Source organism: Schistocerca cancellata, chromosome 10, assembly GCF_023864275.1.
Source record: "Schistocerca cancellata isolate TAMUIC-IGC-003103 chromosome 10, iqSchCanc2.1, whole genome shotgun sequence".
NCBI classification, from domain to species: domain Eukaryota; kingdom Metazoa; phylum Arthropoda; class Insecta; order Orthoptera; family Acrididae; genus Schistocerca; species Schistocerca cancellata.
In genome coordinates this window covers 191871871-191893787 of record NC_064635.1, presented here as the reverse complement: position 1 = coordinate 191893787, position 21917 = coordinate 191871871, and the positions used below count along the sequence as shown (strand labels likewise).

At 39.1% G+C, this 21917-nt stretch overlaps 1 protein-coding gene across 1 annotated transcript in view; it reads left to right on the top strand.

Annotated features, from left to right (window-relative positions):
- LOC126106242 (uncharacterized) overlaps positions 1 to 21917 on the top strand; it is an 81985-nt gene that overhangs the window by 32254 nt on the left and 27814 nt on the right. The window contains exons 2-3 of the mRNA XM_049912469.1: positions 16324 to 16463; positions 17411 to 17628. Of these exons, the coding sequence (XP_049768426.1) occupies positions 16324 to 16463; positions 17411 to 17628 (358 nt within the window). The remainder of the gene's footprint in view (positions 1 to 16323; positions 16464 to 17410; positions 17629 to 21917) is intronic.

Here is a 21917-nt window from a genome sequence, read left to right as displayed (position 1 = left end):
CTGATGCCCTGTTTCTTTGATGGTGTAATCTAAGCTCTCTTAGTGCTTTATACACACGAACATACGGGCTTCCTACACCACTGCAGTTGCACACGCACAATAATGTCTGTTTTCTGGCGCTCTCTGGCAACTGGTAAATCGAACCTATTTCTAACAGTCTCCGGGTAATATTGCGAACGGTGGTTAGAAAAGCGTTACTTTCAAAGTAAATTTCTTTTTACCCAAGATGAATTATGTTACGTGTGAGAAACAGGGATGGATATCTAAATCACAGAGCGTTCGAAACTCAACAGTTTGAGGACCAGCCACTTACAAAAATTTCGAGCCGCGAGACATTTATGTCATAATTTTAAATTTACTGGCATATTTGTGTGATGTATCTTAAAGTATAACACACGCAAAAAAGATCAATATTACATGTGAAAGCTTAGCTTTTCTTGTAGATATACGGTACTGTGTACATTAATGTAAACCGTTAACTTTTCCTCTTGTGTGTTCGCGCTATGTAACAAGTGATGGTGCTATTGGCTGACTAAAACACGTGTCCTATGCTCTGAATAGCTGCTGTCGTCGTCTGGCGAGATTTCGTGGCTTGAGATATGAGTCGCTTACAAAAGGACATATCAACCTCGGTTTCAACGCTCCGGAAACTAACGCGCTGTGTTCGATGCAATTCAAATTTATACTTTCGTAATACGAAAATATGCAGCGTATATGTTGCTGCAAAACAAAGGTCTTTCCAAAACTTCTCTGCCCCGTCTTTTCTTTTTTTTCCGGGAAGATCTACGCAATTGTATAAAACATTAACCATTCCAAGGATTGATAAGTTTTACAGTTGCGAGGGAAAATCTACGGAAAACGTACTGTCATTTTGCACGGAAAAGGTGTATTTTCGCCCGGGAAAAAGCATATTTTTTTAAACGGGATATCCGGGAGAAATCCGGGAATAATCCGGGAATTTTTTTTGCTTGTCCCCGTATACACCCTGGATTAGCATTTGATCCATGTCAGCCCACAGGTTCAAGGTCGGCACTGATATTGCGCCGCAACACCACGTACCAGTAAAATGTGCTCTCATTGTCGCAATAACCCAAAAGTAATGGGCCAGTGTGACTTGAGCAGGCGTGCAAGATGCCTCACAAACGTATGCACGAACCGTACCATCATATCTGTGAGACTGAAAGAGGGCACGTCATTAATATGAGAGAATGTTATGCACCCATGCAGGGAATTGCTGCTCGTGTGGGACGAAGTGTTTTGGAAGTGCAATGGGTGTGTGCAGAATGGTTCAACGAAGGTCGCAGAACACGTCAAGGTGGGTCAGCAGGGTGTATACGCTCCGGGACAACCGGAAAAAATCCGGAAATCTTTTCATCCGGGAGAAAACCGGGAAAAATACGGGAATTTTTTAGAATTCTGGAAATTTTTCATTGTTTTAGTTTTCACTAGGGTTTTGACTGGTAAGCACTGATACTCATACAAAGAATTTTACTTCAGCCGCTGCTGCAATATAATGCTGCAGCTATAAAACATAAACAAGGAAAAATAAATAAAACGTAAGTTGCAAAGGAAATTCGTCATTTATAGCAACAAAACACAGTGCACACACATGCGTCTGTCAGCAGCAAAATGTGTCAAAGGCTTTAGGACGAAGACTGTGCAGTACTTCATAACAACAAACTGCTTCCGATGGGCGTTTCATTAGGTTCGTTTGAGTAGTTGCCAGCGGGCTTATGCGCATACGCAGTTGAGTCGCGTGTGAGCAGTACCTTCTGCCGCTTCTGGCTCGTGAGGTGCGGCTGTTAGCTGCATCCAAGGCAAGACACGAGCTGTACCAGCAGTAGCAACAAGCAGCCAGATGCTACCCGGAAACATTTTTCTTGAGCGCCCAAGCTGCCAGATTCGCACATGGCGCAGAGCAGTCTGGGTTGTAGTTAGTTAAGGTGACCAGACGTCCGGATTAATCCGGACATGTCCTCCTTTTTAGCTCTTTGAACGGGGTCCGGGCGGATTTTTACAGTGTCCGGCTTTTTCGCGAAGTTGAGCGTAATACAGTTAAATTTACAATTCGTCCCGTTCTATTGCTATTTTCTTAAATACTTTAACTATTGGACAGCCTTCGTGATAAGCACGCACGAAGGTGGTGTTAGTAGGTGGCACCAGGACGTCGATGTTATCTACCTATAAGCGAATGCAAATATCGATTATTTAAAATTTTCGTTTCGTATCTTCCCTTTGTATTGACTTGGCTTCCTGTAGTGCACGTGTGATTTGTGAGTGTAATTTTTAACCGAGTGAGTTACGTAAAATATTTGGCTATGCCTAAACGAAAGTGTACATTTTCTGATGCCCTTTCCTGCAAATATCCGGCTTTAAGAAAGGGAGAAATGAATTTGAAGCGGAATGTAAGATATGTGGAGCTGGTTCGTACTTCTCAGTGACCAATAAAAGTAAGAAATAACTCTCCAGATTAACTGTCATGGTTTTATTTCATTGTTTCATAGCCATTCAATTTATTTGTATTCGGAAGGTTAAAGTGCAGTTTACATGTCGTCAGCTGCTGCTTGAATTGTAGATGTTGGTGGCGGTGCGTCGAATGAAGGGAGGTAAATGGTCTTTCGTTTTTCGCTTTGTAAACAATTCCGTGTTGTTGACATAACAAAACAATTGACGCCACAGTCACCACAATCAATGTTTTTAAATTTTTTTATATTGCTCATTTAACCACCACCTGACCATCAGTAACAATTAACTGATAGTTTTACCGGTAATCCGCGGCAGTCACGTGACTTGTCCAAAGCTCACGGGTGGAATCCTCATCTGTAGTTGACCCCTTTGATGTGTCCTCATTTTTCTTCCTTTGTCCTCCTTTTTGAAGCTGTTTGACCTCATTTTTAAACAATTGCATCTGGTCACCCTATAGTTAGTAAGATGAGGGGTGAATCGTGTTTACATTTAGTGATTTTGCTGTTTCCTCTTGGTTAACAGCTCTCAAGTCAAATGAAAACAAAACGGATTTCTGTGGCCAGGATCTATAAGTTGAATTAAAATACGTTCACACAATTATGGAAGGCTAAAATATTAGTTTCAGTTTTGTGATTTTATTTTATTTACAGGTTTTTGGCAGTTGAGCATTAATGGCCTTGCAGAATACTGAAGTTATTTCTGTCGATTTGATAAAAAAAATTGGTTTTAATTAATCTTTTCCTCAGATGCAGTCAATTTATTGGAAACACTATTGGCTAGTGTCAAATGTTTGTGGAATTGCACATTGTTATCTTTTGGGACATATTGCATTATGCCATAATAAGGAACTAAACATGAGATAATACGGTACTGGTACTCGGAGAAAATTTGCATCCCGAAAACCACACTGAAAAGGTTAATATCAGCTTGGGGCGTACATCTTTGTACGCCCCAAGCTCTGGACATACGAATGTGCTATTTAAGTCGATTTATGCATCTGATTATAGTTTACGAAATTCCAATGCTCTTGGAGCATCCTGTGATGTCCTGTTTCGTTTATGACGTTATGTAAGATCTCTTAATGCTATAATGTACGAACATACGGACTACCTACGTCTTCGTAGTTGCGCAGGCACAGTAACGCCGTTTTCTGGCGCTTTCTAACTGGTGAAACGAATTATAATAGGTCACGGGAAAATATTGCCATTGATAGTTTTAAAATAGTTACTTTCAAAGTACATTTCATTTTACGCAATATGAGTTATGTTACGTGTGCGAACGTGTTTCGAATTTCTTAAATTACAGAGCGTTTGATTCTCATTTAAAGCTTAACACTTTGAGGGCTAGCCACTTACAAGAATTTCGAGCCCAGAAGTGCAGACATTTACGTCATTACCTAACATTTTACTGGCACATTTGTGTGATGTATCGAAGTGTAACACACGCAAAAAAGACAAATATTATATGTGAAAGCTTAGCTTTTCTTGTAGCTACACTATGTACATTAGTTTATACCATTAACTTTTTCTATTTGTGTGTGTCCTAAAATCTGTGTTGTGTGTCCTAAACTCTGAACCACTACGTTTACATGCGACATATCTTCTGAAAGACGAAAACCGAATTTCGGAAACCGTTTTTCGCTGTCTGAAGCGGATTTGCTATCCCAGTTAACTACGGCGCCTGGAAACTGCAGATATAGTTGATGATTTAGTCAGCACAATCGCTATTTCTCTTCAATTAGACGAGGTATAAACAGCTTCTGTATAATATTTCTACTTATCCTTCACTGTACAAAAGCCACTCCATGAATATTATCCGAATTTTTTAAAAACAAGACGAAACCTTACAGCCCAATACCAGTTGCGTTTACATTGGAGCGAAAATCGATTGCTGAATTGGAGAACCAGCAACCAGAAGCGGATTTCCAGAACAGATTTTTGTGTGTTTATATACGGTAACCACCCAGAAGTGGTATTGGGAGATCGATTTACGAAATCCCATGCAAACGCGATGAATATCTGCTATCATCGGCTGGCGAGATCACGTGATTGATTGGCTTAAAAAAGCGCATCGCGATTTCGATTTCAGTGCTTTGGGTACAAACGTTCTGTGTTTGATGGAATTCGGTTATATACATTCGTAATACGAAAATGTCCGCCCCCGGTAGCTGAGTGGTCAGCGCGAGAAACTGTCAATCGTAAGGGCTCGGGTTCGATTCCCGGCTGGGTCGGAGATTTTCTCCGCTCAGGGGCTGGGTGTTGTGTTGTCTTAATCATCATCATTTCATCCCCATCGCCGCGCAAGGCGCTGAAGTGGCGTCAACTAGAAAGACTTGCATCCGGCGAACGGTCTACCCGACGGGAGGCACTAGTCACACAACATTATTATTATTAATACGAAAATATGCAGCGTACTTGTTGCAAATCAATATCTTTCGAAAACGCATTTTTTCCTGGGTTTCGTTTCCTAAAGGGGCGGGAGGTTCTACACCGGTGTATAAAACCTTAACCATTCAAAGGATTGATAAGTTTTCCGATTCGGAGGGAAAGTATACTGTCACTTAACACGGTCAGGTCGCACCATCCAGCCCCCTCCCCCCCCCCCCCCCCGAATGACATACCGTATCTTTGACCACCTCAGCTCTGGCGCAACAGTAGAACAGCGTAACACGTCGTGCATTATCAGGTGTGACAGTCCTTTGCCACTTATTACGCATGGGCTACATGCGCATCGTCCGCTTGTCCACCTACCTTTGATGAATGTGCAGAAACATGCTAGACAGCGGTAGTTTATGGAATAACATCACTGAGGACAGCTATGGCATCAGATAGTATTTTTGGATGAATCTAGGATCAGTTTGTGTGAAAACGATTGCCACATATTGGTTCGCTGCGGACAGGAGGAACGGCATCCCTGTGACTGCATTTGCATAAGACATACAGCGCCAACTCGAGGCCTTGTGGTGTGGGGTGCTACTGGGTACGCCACAAACCACAGCAGGTGTGTGTCCTGGCACTGTGACCAGTGTGACCTCTGTGAATGACATCCTGCGACCCATAGCCATGACCTTTCTGCACTACACCCCAGATGCACGACCACATGCTGTTGCACTAACATTTGCCTTCTTGGTGTCACAGAATGTCAGCCTTTTGTCCCCCCCCCCCCCCCCCCTCATGTCACCAGACTTGTCGCCAATCGAAAATGTGTGGGGTATAGTGAAATGACAGCTGCAGCACTGTGTCCCAGTGCCAAACAACCACAAATGAACTTTGAGATCAGGTGAATGCAACGTGGATGGCTATACTATAAGACGCCATTCGCCTTATATGTGTCAATGCCATTACGCACAGAGCAGGTTATCGGGGTCCGTGGCAGACCTCATCATTTCTGCAGAACATACTAATGTACATTTTATGTGAATTGAACGTCCTATTTCTGGTCGCTCAAGGTGTTCTGTTTCTTTCTGAACATGAGTGTATTTTCATGTTTGTAACACATATTACATTAACTGAATGTTTTTGCTGAAGTGTATTATCCAGTGTACTATTTAGTATTTTTAATGGGTTTTTAAGTTTATAGCTGTAGTCCAAAATGTTAACCAGTCCTGTCAGTCAGAAAAAGTAGGTGTACAACAGCAGATTTTTTTTCTATGGCATTAAAAAAAATTAAAACAGGGAAAAAATACCCCATGTTTCTCTCTCTCTCTCTCTCTTTCTCTCTCCCTCTCTCTCTTTCTCTCTCTCTCTCTCTCTCTCTCTCTCTCTCTCTCTCTCTCTCTCTCTCTCTCTCTCTCCACCCCCACCCCCTTTCTTTCCCTCTCACTCAAACACACACACATCTGTAACTTGTAGGTACGAGCATATGGGATTGGTTCCCAAATATGTGAGTGGCTCAAAGGCTTGAAGACTTCTTAAGTAATAGAACCCAGTACATTGTCCTCAATGTGAATGTTCATCGGAGGTGAGGGTATCATCTGGAATGCCCCAGGAAAGTGTGGTAGGTCCGCTGTTGTTTTCTGTCTACATAAATGATCTTTTGGATAGGGTGGATAGCAATGTGCGGCTGTTTGCTGATGATGCTGTGGCGTACAGGAAGGTGTCGTCGTTGAATGACTGTAGGAGGATACAAGATGACTTGGACAGGATTTGTGATTGGTGTAAAGAATGGCAGCTATTTCGAAATATAGATAAATGTAAATTAATGTAGAAGAATAAGAAAAAGAATCCCATAATGTTTGAATACTCCATTAGCAGTATAGCGCTTTGACACAGTCACATCAATTAAATATTTGGGCGTAACATTGCAGAGTGATATGAAGTGGGACAAGCATGTAATGGCAGTTGTGGGGAAGGTGGATAGTCGTCTTCGGTTCATTGGTAGAATTTTGGGAAGATGTGGTTCATCTGTAAAGGATACTGCTTATAAAACACTAATACGACCTATTCTTGAGTACTGCTCGAGCGTTTGGGATCCCTATCAGGTTGGATTGAGAGAGGGCATAGAAGCAATTCAGAGGTGGGCTGCTAGATTTGTTACTGGTAGGTTTGATCATCACGCGAGTGTTACAGAAATGCTTCAGGAACTCGGGTGGGAGTCTCTAGAGGAAAGGAGGCGTTCTTTTCGTGAATTGCTACTGAGGAAATTCAGAGAACCAGCATTTTAGACTGACTGCAGTACAATTTTGCTGCCGCCAACTTACATTTCGCGGAAAGACCACAAAGATAAGATAAGACGGATTAGGGCTTGTACAGAGGCATATCAGCAGTCATTTTTCCCTCGTTTGTTTGGGAGTGGAACGGGGAGAGAAGATGCTAGTTGTGGTACGAGGTACCCTCTGTCACGCACTGTATGGTGGATTGCGGAGTATGTATGTAGATGTACATGTACATTTTTAGCACCAAGTACGGACAAAACATATGTTTGCTGTTCTTTTCTAACATGGATCCATCAGAGCCAGAAGGAAGCATATCAGTACATCACAGAATGACAAGCTGAAAATTTATTTCTCTACTTTTATCCTTTCATTTATCACAGTTGATAGTAATTGCTAGTAATAGCATCAGTCATAGAAGTAGATCAACCATTTCTTCTTAGAGGCTTAATGTACATCATCTTTTGTGACTGTGCATTGGTTTTGATGCCACCTGTATTTATGTTAATCATTAGCAGTTCATGTAAAAATTCTTTGCAGCAGAGTCAAGTTGTCTTTTTATTTACAGATACAGCTCAATCTGAATGGCGTTCTGTCAAACCTACATTTGCGGGTGTGACTCATTGCGGAAAATTTTGATCAATACTGTGAGTGCATTACCTAAATAATGTTATAAATACCTGTATTACATCTCAAATCAATAGTTGGTCCCATTGGCGTTGGCCTACCTATTTTATGTGTTATTTCATTTTAACAGTTGTACAGCCAAAAAGAGCAGCTGTGATTCAGGAATGCCTCATTAAATCCCAAGCCAGAATAGGATTGTAGTAGTAAAGTAAAATGTCACCACATCCTTATGTCTTCTTGTGCAAGTGTCATTATACATTAACTTATATATGAGCTTTAAAATGTCAGCACTGTGTCCTTTAGCTGTAGAAACCTCTGGGGCCCTGTCAGAGCTGTGGTGTGAAACTTTGGGAAACAACAGGGACAGTGTGAAAATATGAATTTGGATTATTAAGATAAATCATCACTGTGCTGCTGGAAATAGCTTGTGGTCAGGTTCACAAGAGAATTTGAGTATGCAGCAGCACCTTTTTGTAGGAATGGCACATTTCCATGGCACACTTTGTAACATCTACTGTAGTTACTATTTGCCCAGTGTTTCATTGCTTTTACCAGCCCTCTCTATCTCTTTTACTTGTTTTAAACTGCCAGACACCACCCCAAGTAGCATATTGTTATGGTGTATTCCATGGCAGACATTAACATCTAGTTACCATTCCCTCTTTCATTGGCCTCTTTTCGATTTCTTTGCTGTCTTCTTGAGTCTACAAACTGTGAAAGTCTTTATAAACAGTTCCAAATTTAGGGTAGTTTGACAGCCTTGCAACCTATTATTATTGTTGGTGATAGTTAATTAGTTTCATGTTCCTTGCATCATTTTGCATGATAAAAACATATTGATGTTATGAAGTAGTCATTTTACATTCACATCACAAATTGGCACATTCTGAACTGTTTTTCACTCTTTTTTTGCAAAAAGAAACTAGATATACAGATGTGAGTTAGTGATTCCTGCTCATCTCCTTGTACACATTACAATTATAGAAATTCTTCTGTGGAATAGAAAGGGTTGTCAAGCAGAAAATTTCTCAATTTGTTTTCAAATTTTACTTTGCTGTCTGGAGGACATTTTATGTCACTGAGTAAGTAATCAAAAATTTGTTGCAGCATTGCACACCCATTTTTGTACTAAATATAACCTTAATATGGAGTAGTTAATGTCAATTTTCCTTCTGCTATTGTAATTTTGTACATCGTTATTCCTTTTGAACTGTAGTGGATTATTTACAACAAAGTTCATCAGGGAATAAATATACTGTGGAACAGTAATCACACACCCAACTTCTTAAACAGATGTCTGCAAGATGACTGTGGGTGAGCACAACATATTACAGGGTTATTACAAATGATTGAAGCGATTTCACAGCTCTACAATAACTTTATTATTGGAGATATTCTCACAATGCTTTGCACACACATACAAAAACTCAAAAAGTTTTTTTAGGCATTCACAAATGTTCGATATGTGCCCCTTTAGTGATTCGGCACACATCAAGCCAATAATCAAGTTCCTCCCACACTCGGCGCAGCATGTCCCCATCAATGAATTCGGAAACATCATTGATGTGAGCTCGCAGTTCTGGCACGTTTCTTGGTAGAGGAGGTTTAAACACTGAATCTTTCACATAACCCCACAGAAAGAAATCACATGGGGTTAAGTCGGGAGAGCATGGAGGCCATGACATGAATTGCTGATCATGATCTCCACCACGACCGATCCATCGGTTTTCCAATCTCCTGTTTAAGAAATGCCGAACATCATGATGGAAGTGTGGTGGAGCACCATCCTGTTGAAAGATGAAGTCGGCGCTGTCGGTCTCCAGTTGTGGCAGGAGCCAAATTTCCAGCGTGTCCAGATACACGTGTCCTGTAACGTTCTTTTCGCAGAAGAAAAAGGGGCCGTAAACTTTAAACCGTGAGATTGCGCAAAACATGTTAACTTTTGGTGAATTGCAAATTTGCTGCACGAATGCGTGAGGATTCTCTACCACCCAGATTCGCACATTGTGTCTGTTCACTTCACCATTAAGAAAAAATGTTGCTTCATCACTGAAAACAAGTTTCGCACTGAACGCATCCTCTTCCATGAGCTGTTGCAACCGCGCCGAAAATTCAAAGTGTTTGGCTTTGTCATCGGGTGTCAGGGCTTGTAGCAATTGTAAACGGCAAGGCTTCTGCTTTAGCCTTTTCCATAAGATTTTCCAAACCGTCGGCTGTGGTACGTTTAGCTCCCTGCTTGCTTTATTCGTCGACTTCCGCTGGCTACGCGTGAAACTTGCCGCACGCGTTCAACCATTTCTTCGCTCACTGCAGGCCGACCCGTTGATTTCCCCTTACAGAGGCATCCAGAAGTTTTAAACTGCACATACCATTGCCGAATGGCGTTAGCAGTTGGTGGATCTTTGTTGAACTTCATCCTGAAGTGTCGTTGCACTGTTATGACTGACTGATGTGAGTGCATTTCAAGCACGACATACGCTTTCTCGGCTCCTGTCGCCATTTTTTCTCACTGTGCTCTCGAGCGCTCTGGCGGCAGAAACCTGAAGTGCGGCTTCAGCCGAACAAAACTTTATGAGTTTTTCTACATATCTGTAGTGTGTCGTGACCATATGTCAATGAATGGAGCTACAGTGAATTTATGAAATTGCTTCAATCATTTGTAATAGCCCTGTATTCTTATAGCAGGTTTTTGAGCAATAAAGATTTTCTACCTTAAAGATGAGTTACCCCAGAACATAGACATTGTTGAATGAAAATATGTCAACTTACTGATTTGTCTCTCCCCCCCCCCCCCCCCCCCCCCTCCCCCAGGATTTGCAATTATTTTAAGTGCAAATGTGCCTGAAGTACGTTGTTTTAGGAGTTCCAATGCCCTCTTTCCAGTTTAAATCCTCATTGATGTGGACAGCTAAGAATTTTAAAGTCTCCACACTATTGATTATTTGCTCGCCATGTTTTACACATGATTTGTGTAGTAACTCTAGGCGTGCAGAACTCAGCATGTTGCATCTTTTAAAATTGAGCATGAGACCATTCACAGAAAGCCAGTCAATGATACTTTTAAGAGCATTGTTTACCATTTCTTCATTTCTGTGTGCTTGCTTGGATTGATTGTAATAATAATGTTATCTGCAAAAAGTACTAATTCTTTTTGTTGTATATTAGACAGAAGATCATTTACGTAAATGAGGAGCAATAGTGAACCTAAGATTGAGCCTTGGGGAACCACACACATGGTTCAGTGAGTAGAGCATCTGTTCGAGATTCAGTTGATAATGTATGTCATGGTGTAGTTGCAGTAGGTGGTAGACATATCATAACATGTATACAAATCATCCACTACATATTGTTGCATCGAATTAGTTTACACTTGCGGATAGGTAACCCAATGAACTGATTTCCTAAGTGTGCTGCTGTCGAACCATCCCAGCCAATTAGTTCCAGTACCTTCAATAAATTGCATGCAGCTATTGACATTTGCTGTGTTGCAGACAGTGTCTGTACTGAAAACCTGTAATGTAAGTTAAAAACTTGGAAAGGTGCTCTATCCACTGATATGTGTCCATTTTCTATATATGTCTACATCTACATGGCTACTCTGAAATTCACACTTAAATGTCTGGCAGAGGGTTCTTTGAACCACCTTCAGACAATTTCTCTAAAGTTCCACTCTGTAACAGCACATGGGAAAAATGAATCCTTAAATCTTCCTGCACGAGCTCTGATTTCTCTTAATTTATGATGATAGTCATTTGTCCCTATGTAGTCTGGTGACACTAAAATATTTTTTCATTCAAAGAAGAAAGTTGAGGATTGAAATTTCATGACAATATCTCACCACAATGAAAAATGCCTTCATTTTAATGATTGCCGTCCCAACTTCATTATCATATCCATAACACTCTCTCTTCTATTTCGTAATAATGTAAAACAATCTATCCTTTTTTGAATTTTAAGGACATCCTCTATCAATTCTATCTGATAAGGATTCCTTACAGCATAGCAGTATTCTAGCAGAAGATGAACAAGTGTAGTGTAGGCTGTCTCTTTAGCAGACCTGTTGCATCTTCTAAGCATTCTGCTAATAAAACATAAGTATTTGGTATGCTGCCCCCACAACATTATCTATGTGATCATTACATTTTAAATTGTTTGTAATTGTAGCTCCTACATGTTTAGTTGAATTGACAGCCTTTAAATTTGTGTGATTCATTGTGTAATTGAGTTTAACAGATTTCTTTTTGCTGATTTGGATAACCTATTGAGAGACAATTGCCGCATTTTGCACCATACAGATATCATGTCTCAGTTATTTTGCAATTAATTTTGATCTGTTGATGACTTTACTAGATATCAAATGACAGCATCATCTGCAAACAACCTTAAGAAGGCTGCTCAGAATATATCCTAAATCGTTTACATAGATTAGGAACAGCAGAGGACTTGTTATACTTTTAGATAGTACTGGATTCACTTCTGTTTTACTCAATGATTTTCTGTTCATTACTACATACCTTTCTGACAAGAAATCATAAATCCAGTCGCACAACTGAAGCGATACTCCATAGGCATGCAGTTTGATTAGAAATCACTTGTGAGGAATGGTTCAGAAGTCTTCTGGAAATCTAGAAATATGGAATCAATGGCAGATTCCCCATCAATAGCACTCATTACTTTGTGTAAATGAAGAGCTAATTATATTTCACAAGAACTATATTTTCTTAATCTGTGCTGACTGTACTCATATTTCCATTCTGATGTATCCTGTGCAACTTTCTAACCTTGGGTGAAGATCTTTAGTCAAAAGAGCAGTTGTTTTTACTTGCTAAGTGGGAATATGGAGCTATTTTATCAGCATATTCTGAAAGGAGCTTATGGGTATGCTATCTGGACCAGAAGACTTGCCTTTATTAAATGCTTCAAGCTGCTTCACTACACTGAGGATATTTACTTCTGAGTAGTTTTCACACAGTTGTTTTCTGAAACTATCTAGGTATTTATGAATAAGCATGTAGAGTTAGTAGGTGATGTGCAAGTTACAGAAGAAGGGACACAGTGTTGAGAGAAGTGTGATTCAGGTATCTACCCCAAATAAAAAGCAGCAAGCTACACACAATAAAATATTCTTTTAAGGATATAGATAAATATGTTACTAGACTGCAGTTTCTACAATATAATGGATTATGCTGGAGATGCCAACTTTGTGGAACTTTACAGCACTGGATGTGAACAAGAAACAACAAAACTATTTAGAAAAACTGTTTAGCTCATGGCATCTGGGTTCTAAGCTACCAGTGGTTTATTTAGATGAAATATAAATTCATACATATTATAATGTGAATAAATGTTGGCAAACTCACAATGTGTGATGAGTATTGTCAAGACATGATCAATATTTAACTGTTGCGCATGTTTTTGTTCCATATTAATATCTTAGCTAGGACTCAAACAGATAGGACTCAAACAGCAAAACTTCAGACTGTCATTCAGAAATGAGCAGAGAAATCTTACAAGATATAGAGTGACTGGGCTCAGTTTAGGATTATCTCCAAGAAGTACAGCCATTATTTTTAATGAGTCATAAATACAACAAGCAGAAAAATAAATCTTCTTCACCTATTTCAGTAAAAGCCAGATAGAGTCATGCGTGCCAGTAATCACATACATTACAAAACAGAATTTGAAGGATGGACTTTTGGCACTTATTAAGGAACACAATACAGTTCCTTCATATTCCATTAATAAAATTTTGAAGAAAGTGGATTTTTGGAAAAAATTGGATTTGTTCCCCTCCTACTGCTGCTACAATATTGAGAACTAAATCCAATACCATGAAACTGCAATAATGCAGAGAATAAAATCTATAATTGAAAGATGTCAAGCAACTTGCCCTTGGAATTTAAAAAAAAACCACTTGATGCTTTTTAAGGTATGTGTCACACTGAAACAGTGTTTGATGAAAGAGATGCTTCGATGGATAAGGGAACTGAAAAGTACTAATATAATAATATCAGTTGGTATAGATTCAAAAGAATAATCAGTATTATCATCCGCAACTGAAAGAAAAGACAGAAAATCAATAGCAACATCTCTATGGAAGGTGGTTTGGATACTTCCAGCTAAGTTCAGATAGATAAATTATGTATCTTGTTTCTGTTCTTCTAATAAGTGACTTCTGTACCTCTGGCAGTAGCCAAGTGGACACTGTGCAGGAAGTTATCATACAAAAGTGTAGTGTGTGAATGAATGGCTCCACTAGTTATCAGAGTGTACCAGCCCTCCTTATTTCTTGGACTGGAATGATCAGTAAACTTTGTAAATATTCAGTATTGTCATATCTCAATGAGGAATTTGAAACATTCAGCATGGGGCAGGAGCTTGTAGAGGAACTATGGCTCAAGTTTAAAAGAATAATTGGTCATGCACTGGATAGGTATGTGCCAAGTAGAACAGCTCATAATGAGAGAGACCCTACACAGTATACATTGACTGTAAGGAAATTTCTAAAGAAACAGAGATTACTGCATGGAAAGTGTAAAACAAAGCATGGAGGTGCTGAATGAAATGTGTTTCACTGTCAAGAGAGTAATGTGTGGAGCTTTCAATGACTACCATAGCAGAATATTGTTAAATGATCCTTCATAGAACTCAAAGAAACTCTGGTCATAGGTAAATGCTGTTAGTGGCACCACAGCTAGTGTCCAGACCCTAGCAAATGAGACACGAACTGAAACTGAGGATACCAAAGCAAAAGCTGAAATGCTTAACTCCATTTTCAAATGTTCCTTTAAAAAGGAAAATCCATAAAAATTGCCCCAATTTAATCCTTGTACCACTGAGAAGATGAGCAAATTAAGTATTAGTGTCATTGGTGTTGAGGAACAGCTGAAATAATTAAAATTGAACTAAGGGGGACTGACGGAATCCCTGCTGGATTCTATACTAAATTTACAGCTGAGTTAGCCCCTGTTCCAACTATTATCATTTGTAGATCCCTGGAACAAAAAACCATCCCCAGTTCTTGGAAAAATGCTGCAGTCACATCCATCAACAGGAAGGGGAGTAGAAGTCATCCACAAACCTACCGTCCAATATCCTTACACTGATTCATTGTAGAATCTTAAAACATATTCTGAACTCAAACATAATGAGGGAACCCGAATGGAACGACCTCCATGCCTAACTGTGTGGATTCCAAAAACATTGATCATGTGAAACCCAACTCTCACTTTTCTCACATGACATACTGAAAGCTTTGCATCAAAGTGAGTAGATAGATGCAGTATTTCTTGATTTCCAAAAATCATTTGATTCAGTACCACACCTATGCTTATTGTCAAAAGTATGATCATATGGGGTATCAAATGAAATTTCCGTCCTGATTGAGGACTTTTTGGTAGGGAGGAGGCAGAATATTATCTTGGATGAAGAGTCGTCATCAGATGTAGAAGTAACTTCACCTATTCCCCAGGGAAGTGTGTTGGGACCCATGCTGTCTGTATGTTAATGACCTTGCAGACAATATTAATAGCAACATCAGGTTTTCTGCTGATGATCTATAATGAAGTACTACTGAGAGAAGCTTCATAAATATTCATTCAAATCTTGATAAGATTTCAACATGTTGCAGAGATTTGCAAGTTTCTCTAAATGTTCAGAAATGTAAAATTGAGCGCTTCACAAAATGAAAGAAATATGACTATAATATCAGTGAGTCAGTGTCAGATACCTGGCTGTAATACTTTGTTGGGAGATGAAATGGAATGATCACATAGGCTCAGTTGTGGGTAAAATAGGTGGTAGACTTCAGTTTATTGGTAGAATACTGGGGAAGTGCAGTCAGTCTACAAAGGACGTTGCTCACAAATCTCTCATACTATCAGTTCCGGAACATTGCTCAAGTGTGTGCAGGAATATAATGAACGGGGGGTATTGTACTATACAGAGAAGGACAACACGAATGATCCATGGGAAAGTGTCACAGAGTTACTGAGGAAACTTAACTGGCAGACTCTTGAAGACAGATGTAAACTATCCCAAGAAAGTCTGCTAACAAAGTTTCAAGAACTGGCTTTAAGTGGTGCCTCTGGGAATATTGTAAAATCCCCAACGTATTTCTCACACAGGGATTGTGAGGATAAGATTAGAATAATTACCGCAGGCACAGAGGCATTCAAACAACCATTCTTCCTGCACTCCATACGTGAATGGAATGAGAAGAAACTGTAAAAACTAGTACAATGGGATATTCCCTCTGCCATGCATTTCACATTGGTTTGCAGAGTATAGATATAGGTGCAGATAGTGTTTCCACCTTGGCCAGGTTTTTGGCTTGCTTTTCCAGGTAATATTAATATCTATAAAATATTTAAATGAAAAAAATCATCCTTATTTGTTTGCATAAAATCTTTTCTCTATCCTTCAGCATTATTGCTCTTCAGTTAACTTCAGTGGTTTTTGTTGGTGTAAAATAAGTGCAAATATTGCCACATGATTGTTTTTTTTTGTTATTAATTTCTTATTTTCTGTATTTTGTGTCAATGTTATTATTCTTAAATAAAGATTATTATGAAAATTAGGTTTTGCACCCAACTCCTGGTGGAGTGAAGAGGAGATATGATGCAAACATAGTAAGGCTTCAACAAGGCTGGAAATCATATATGTCACATCCAGTTACATTTAAAGACGTTTGTGAAAGGACTGTGTATCTATTATACCGGTAAGTTTCTTTTGTTTATATAGTTTTCATTTCTCAAAGTAAAAATAAAGTTAAAGAATCTCCATTGCCCTGTCTTTCACTTCCTTTTCCTTTCTTCTCCTCCTCTCTCATCCCTGCAATTGCTGTTTGTTTCCCTCCCCATTATCTGCTGGAAATAGCAACCTTCAGGTCTTTATGTTGCAGCATTCCTTCTGCTTATGAGGCACCATCATTTTCATTTTGCCCTGTTCTTATCCCTGCATTCTGTGTACTGCTTGTGTGTCTGGCTCATACATAATGTGCTTCATTTTTGCTAGCTTACTGTCTCGGTTGCAGGACTATTGATGTTTTGTTATAAAATGAGCAGTTTTATGTTAAAAACTGGCCCTATAGAATTCTAACCATTACGTAATATAATTCTAATGGATGAATAGCAACAAGCAGATTCCATATTTTTAGATTTCTGAAAAGTAGTTAACATTGTGCCCCTCTCCAGACTGTTGACAAAGGTATGAGCATATGGAATAGGCTTCCATGTATGTGTGTGGCTCAAAGACTTCTTAAGTAATGGAACCCAATGTGTTGTCCTCATCAGTGAATGTTCTTCAGAAACAAAGGTATTGACAGAAGTGCCCGAGGGAAGTGTGATAGGATCTCTGTTATTTTCTACATACATAAATGATCTGGCAGGCAGTTTGGTCAGCAGTCTGCTACTGTTTGTTGATGATGCTGTGGTGTGTGAGAAGGTGTTATCGTTGAGTGACTGTAGGAGTATACACGATGACGGTACAAGGTACTGTCTGCCATGCACTCTATGGTTGATATAGTTGTAATGGACCTTATATTGTTCACCCAGCTTATTTCATTTCAAAGCTAGGGAATGTTTTGTGAAATACACATTATTACCACTAAAATTTTAAAATTATTTATTTTATCGTTAATATTTTTCTCTGCTTATATGGTTACAGGTATTCATTACAGGTAGTACTGAGTCCTGATTGGCAACCTACATCAAGGTGGTCAAAAAGTTTAAAGAGTGAACTAAATGATTTATGTCTAACTACTTCTTCACTGATTGTGAATAATTTATGCTACAGATTAAAACAAATTGTAAACAGACCATGGAAACATCCAATACTTAGAGCTATAATCTATCCAGATACCATGGAATTGGATGACAGACAAGGTCAGTAAAAACATTTTATTTGTGTGTTGTGTGTGTATGTGGGGGGGGGGGGGGGGGGGGGAGGAAGCAAGTAATTAGTAGATGATAAGAAATCTGACAGCATCCGGTGTAAGGACATAGTTCAGATCTAATATTTCAGAGGAGGGAAGAAGAGAAGGAAATCATAATTATTAATAGAAGGTGAGAACAGAAGTAGCTGAATTTTTGTGTTGTAAGCTTAGTTTCCCCAGGCAGTATATGTGAATGAAAGGTAAGAGAGGATGGATTCAGTAATGTTGATGTTATGTGAACGGATGCTTGTCCAGTGGCACTAAACTCAGAGATAGCTGATTCAAATCTCAGTCAGTGGGAGAAGAAGTGGTGGCTTGCAGCTTGTGCCAACCAGACTTTGAGCCATTGTCCTATATCAAATACCAATCATCTTCACAGTGTCTTGTAGTGTGAGGGAATGTGACATTATCCATGATGACTGTCCATTGGTTGAGGATGTGACCTCAACAGCCTCCTTAGTGCTGTTTGAGAAGAGTAGGCTATCTGTCAGCACTACCTTTCACCTTTCTTCCTTCCCTTCCCTTAACAACATAAACACAACATAAATTATACAAACTTAAAATGTAACAACGTGCAATATTGCTCCTAACAGAGATACTTCTTTTTTCCCTTATGTCATCCACATACAGTATTTACATAGAGAATTTATAATTCTTTTAGTGAAGTTATAAATGTAATTTCTTATATATTACAGTGATATAAATATTATGTAGAAAAACATCTTCTTTAAAAAGATATTCAACATCTTTTGTTCTTGCCCTTCAGTCTGAAGACTGGTTTTTGCAGCTCTGCGCACTAGTGTGGGCAAGCACCTTCATCTCTGCACAACTCAGTGACATTAAAGTATTGAAGAATATGTGTTCGGAGTATAGATGCAAGTATGGAGGCAGAAGGCCAGATTTTGCAAAAGGATAATCTAGGTTCATCTATGTCAAAATTCAAAGCAAACAAGATTTGATCCCATGCTTCTGTAGTGTCTGCTGATAACTGGGTAGCTGTCACTACCAGTTCTTAGGTCTAAGTAAATTCTGCACACAATCCAGGGTTGTAATTCATTCAGCATGCTCAGAGTGCACTACGATTGGCTTATCTACATCTACATACATACTCTGCAAGCCACTGTATGGTGCATGGCAGAGGGTACCTTATAACACTACTAGTCTTTTCCTTTCCTGCTCCAGTTGCGGACAGAGTGAGGGAAAAATTACTGTCTATATGCCTCCATATGATCCTTCATCTCTCACACCTTATCTTTGTGGTCATTGAGCGAAATGTTCATTTGTCTGTAGTCAGCTTCAAATGCCGGTTCTCTAAATTTTCTCAATACTGTTACACAAAAAGGGCATTGTCTTCCTTCCAGGGATTCCCACTTGAGTTCACAAAGCACCTCCGTAATGTTTGTGTGTTGATCAGACCCACCAGTAACAATCTAGCAGCTGCCTCTGAATTGCTTCGATGTTTTCCTTTAAACCATCCTGGTGGGAATCCCAAAAACTAGAGCATTACTCAAGAATAGTTTGCACTAGTGTTCTATACACAGTCTCCTTTACAGATGAATCTCCTTCCCTTAAAATCCTCCCAAAAAAACCGAAGTTGAGCATTCACCTTCTCTACTGCTGTCCTTAGGTGTTTGGTCCATTTCATATCACTTTGCAACATTACACACAGATATTTAATTGATTTGACTGTACTATGGGGTACCTAAAAACAGGAATTATTTTTTAAAAGCTGTAAGTTTTCAAATTCTTTACAAAACAACCTTATCTGCTTCAAAATACTATCCATTACAACTAATACATTTGTCCCACCAGTGCTTCCACTGTTCGATACATTTTTTTGTAGTCATCTTTCGAAATGGCTGACAGCTCCTCCCTTTTTTATTCAATGTCATCAAATTGGTGTTCTTTCATGCCCCTTTTCATGCGTGAAAATAAGAAAAAGTAGCATGCAGCCAGGTCAGGCAAGTAAGGTGCATGGGGAAGTGGAACCATAACATTTTTATCCAAAAACTGTCTAACAGAGATGGCTACATGTGCAGGTGCATTGTCATGGTGGAAGAACCAGTCTCCTGTCTGCCACAAATTAGGTCTTTTGATGATCACTGCTGTGCAGTCTTCTTAAAATTGCCAAATAAAAGGTGTGATGATGGTCTGGCCCAGGGAAACAAACTCTGAATGAATGAACTGTGCCCTTGGCATCAAAAAAGCAAATCAGCATTGTTTTGATGGTTGATTTGACTTGATGAAATTTTTTTGGATGGGATGACTTGATGACAGCTTCCATTGGCCTGACTGTTGCTTTGTTTCTGGCTCCTAACCATAGCACCATGACTCATTACCAGTAATAACCTTTGGCAGAAAATTTGAATCAGTTTCAAGTTGTTATTTCAAAACACATGTTTCAACTCAATATTCATTTTGATTATCAATCAGAACCTGAGGAACAAATTTTGCACCTTTTTGTTCACAAATTTTCTGTTAAAATTTGATGAACCGAGCTCCTAGATAATCCACCAATCTCTGACAGTCGATCAGTTGTCTGTCCACAGTCTATGAGTACAAGCTCTTGAGTTTTTTCAATGTTTTCGTCGATTCGGGCAGTTGATGGACATCCAGAATGAGGTTTGTCATCAATCGACATGTCGTCATTTTTAAATGGAGTAAACAACTCGTACACTTCAGTTTTTCCAATAGCTTCATCTTGGTAAACTGTTTTCACCATTAAAACAGTTTCAGTAGCATTTTTACTGAGTAAAAAACAAAATTTCACAGCTACATATTGTTCACTTGAACTTGCCATCATAAAAAATAAAACATCAAAACAGTGCTAGCAAAAACAATCACTGCAAATGAACAGAACAAGCCAAGTTGACAACACAGGTGGCACTGACATGGGAATGAGTTAAACGCCTAGTGGCAGAAATGCATACTACACAAGTTCCGTCTATGGCAATGTTTTATTGTTTTTGTTTTTGGGCACCATCTCATATCAAGCAGTACGCTACTAACTCTGTATATGAACATTACAGTATTGTTTTGCCTACTCATCTGCATGAATTTACATTTTTATACATTTACAATAAACTGCCATTCATCACACCACCCATACATTTTGCTAAATCATTTTGTGCCAGCCTACACTCACTCAACAATGACACCTTCCTGTACACCACAGCATCATCAAACAGCCGCAAATTGTTGCTCAACCTGTCAACCAGATCATACACTTGTCTGTGATGAACATTCACTGTTGAGGAAAAATACTGGGTTGTATTACTTAAGAAGTCATTGAATCACATATCAGGGAACTTATTCCATGTGCTTACACTTCCGTTAACAGTCTGCAGTGGTGCACGGTGTCAAACACTTTCTGGAAATCAGTAAAAGTGGAATCTGCCCATTTCCCTTCATCCATGGTTCACAGGATATCATGATAGAATAGGGCAATGTAAGTTTGCACAAGTGGTGCTTTCTAAATTTGAGTTGATTTGTGGATAGAAGCTCTTTCATCTCAAGAAAATTTATCGTAGTTATACTTAGAATCCTGCAGCAAACTGCTATTGGTCTGTAATTTTGTGAGTCCGTTTGTACAACCACTCTTATATATACAAGTCACCAGAGCCTTTTTCGAGTGACTTGGGAGTTTGCATGGGTGATATCTGCATAATTTCCACAAATTGCTCATTCTTCTTGTTGCACATTGCGTCCATTCTCTCTATTTGTTTCTTGATTAATGAAGTGCATTAGTATCAGTGCACCTTTTTAATTTAAAGTGCTTTTAAAGTGAACTATACAATATGGTTTAGCACTATATTGGTCCATATTTTATTAATGGAACCGAGTTTGGCTGCAGTCGCCATTCATACTATTGCATATATTTATATGCGTACAGTGAAAGCAGCTTATTTAACTCTGTTCCGTTCATAATGACAGATAGTATCACATTCTGGTGATAGCAGTCACTAGCAACTAAGAATCTTGACTATGCAATCCTAGATGGTCTTGCAGGAATTTTTTTAAACAACAGGCGATCCTCAACATGCAATTTTTTCGCTTATTTGCTTCATGTAATTTACAAAATGATCAGTGCATAGTGTGGTTGTGATTGATAGTGATACAATTAGTAAATATAATTTAAATATTAGATATGAAATCTCTGCATGGTATATAATGGAGCACATTATGCAAACATAATACTGTATAATGCTATGATTTCAGTTCTGTTATTGGTAAGTTGAC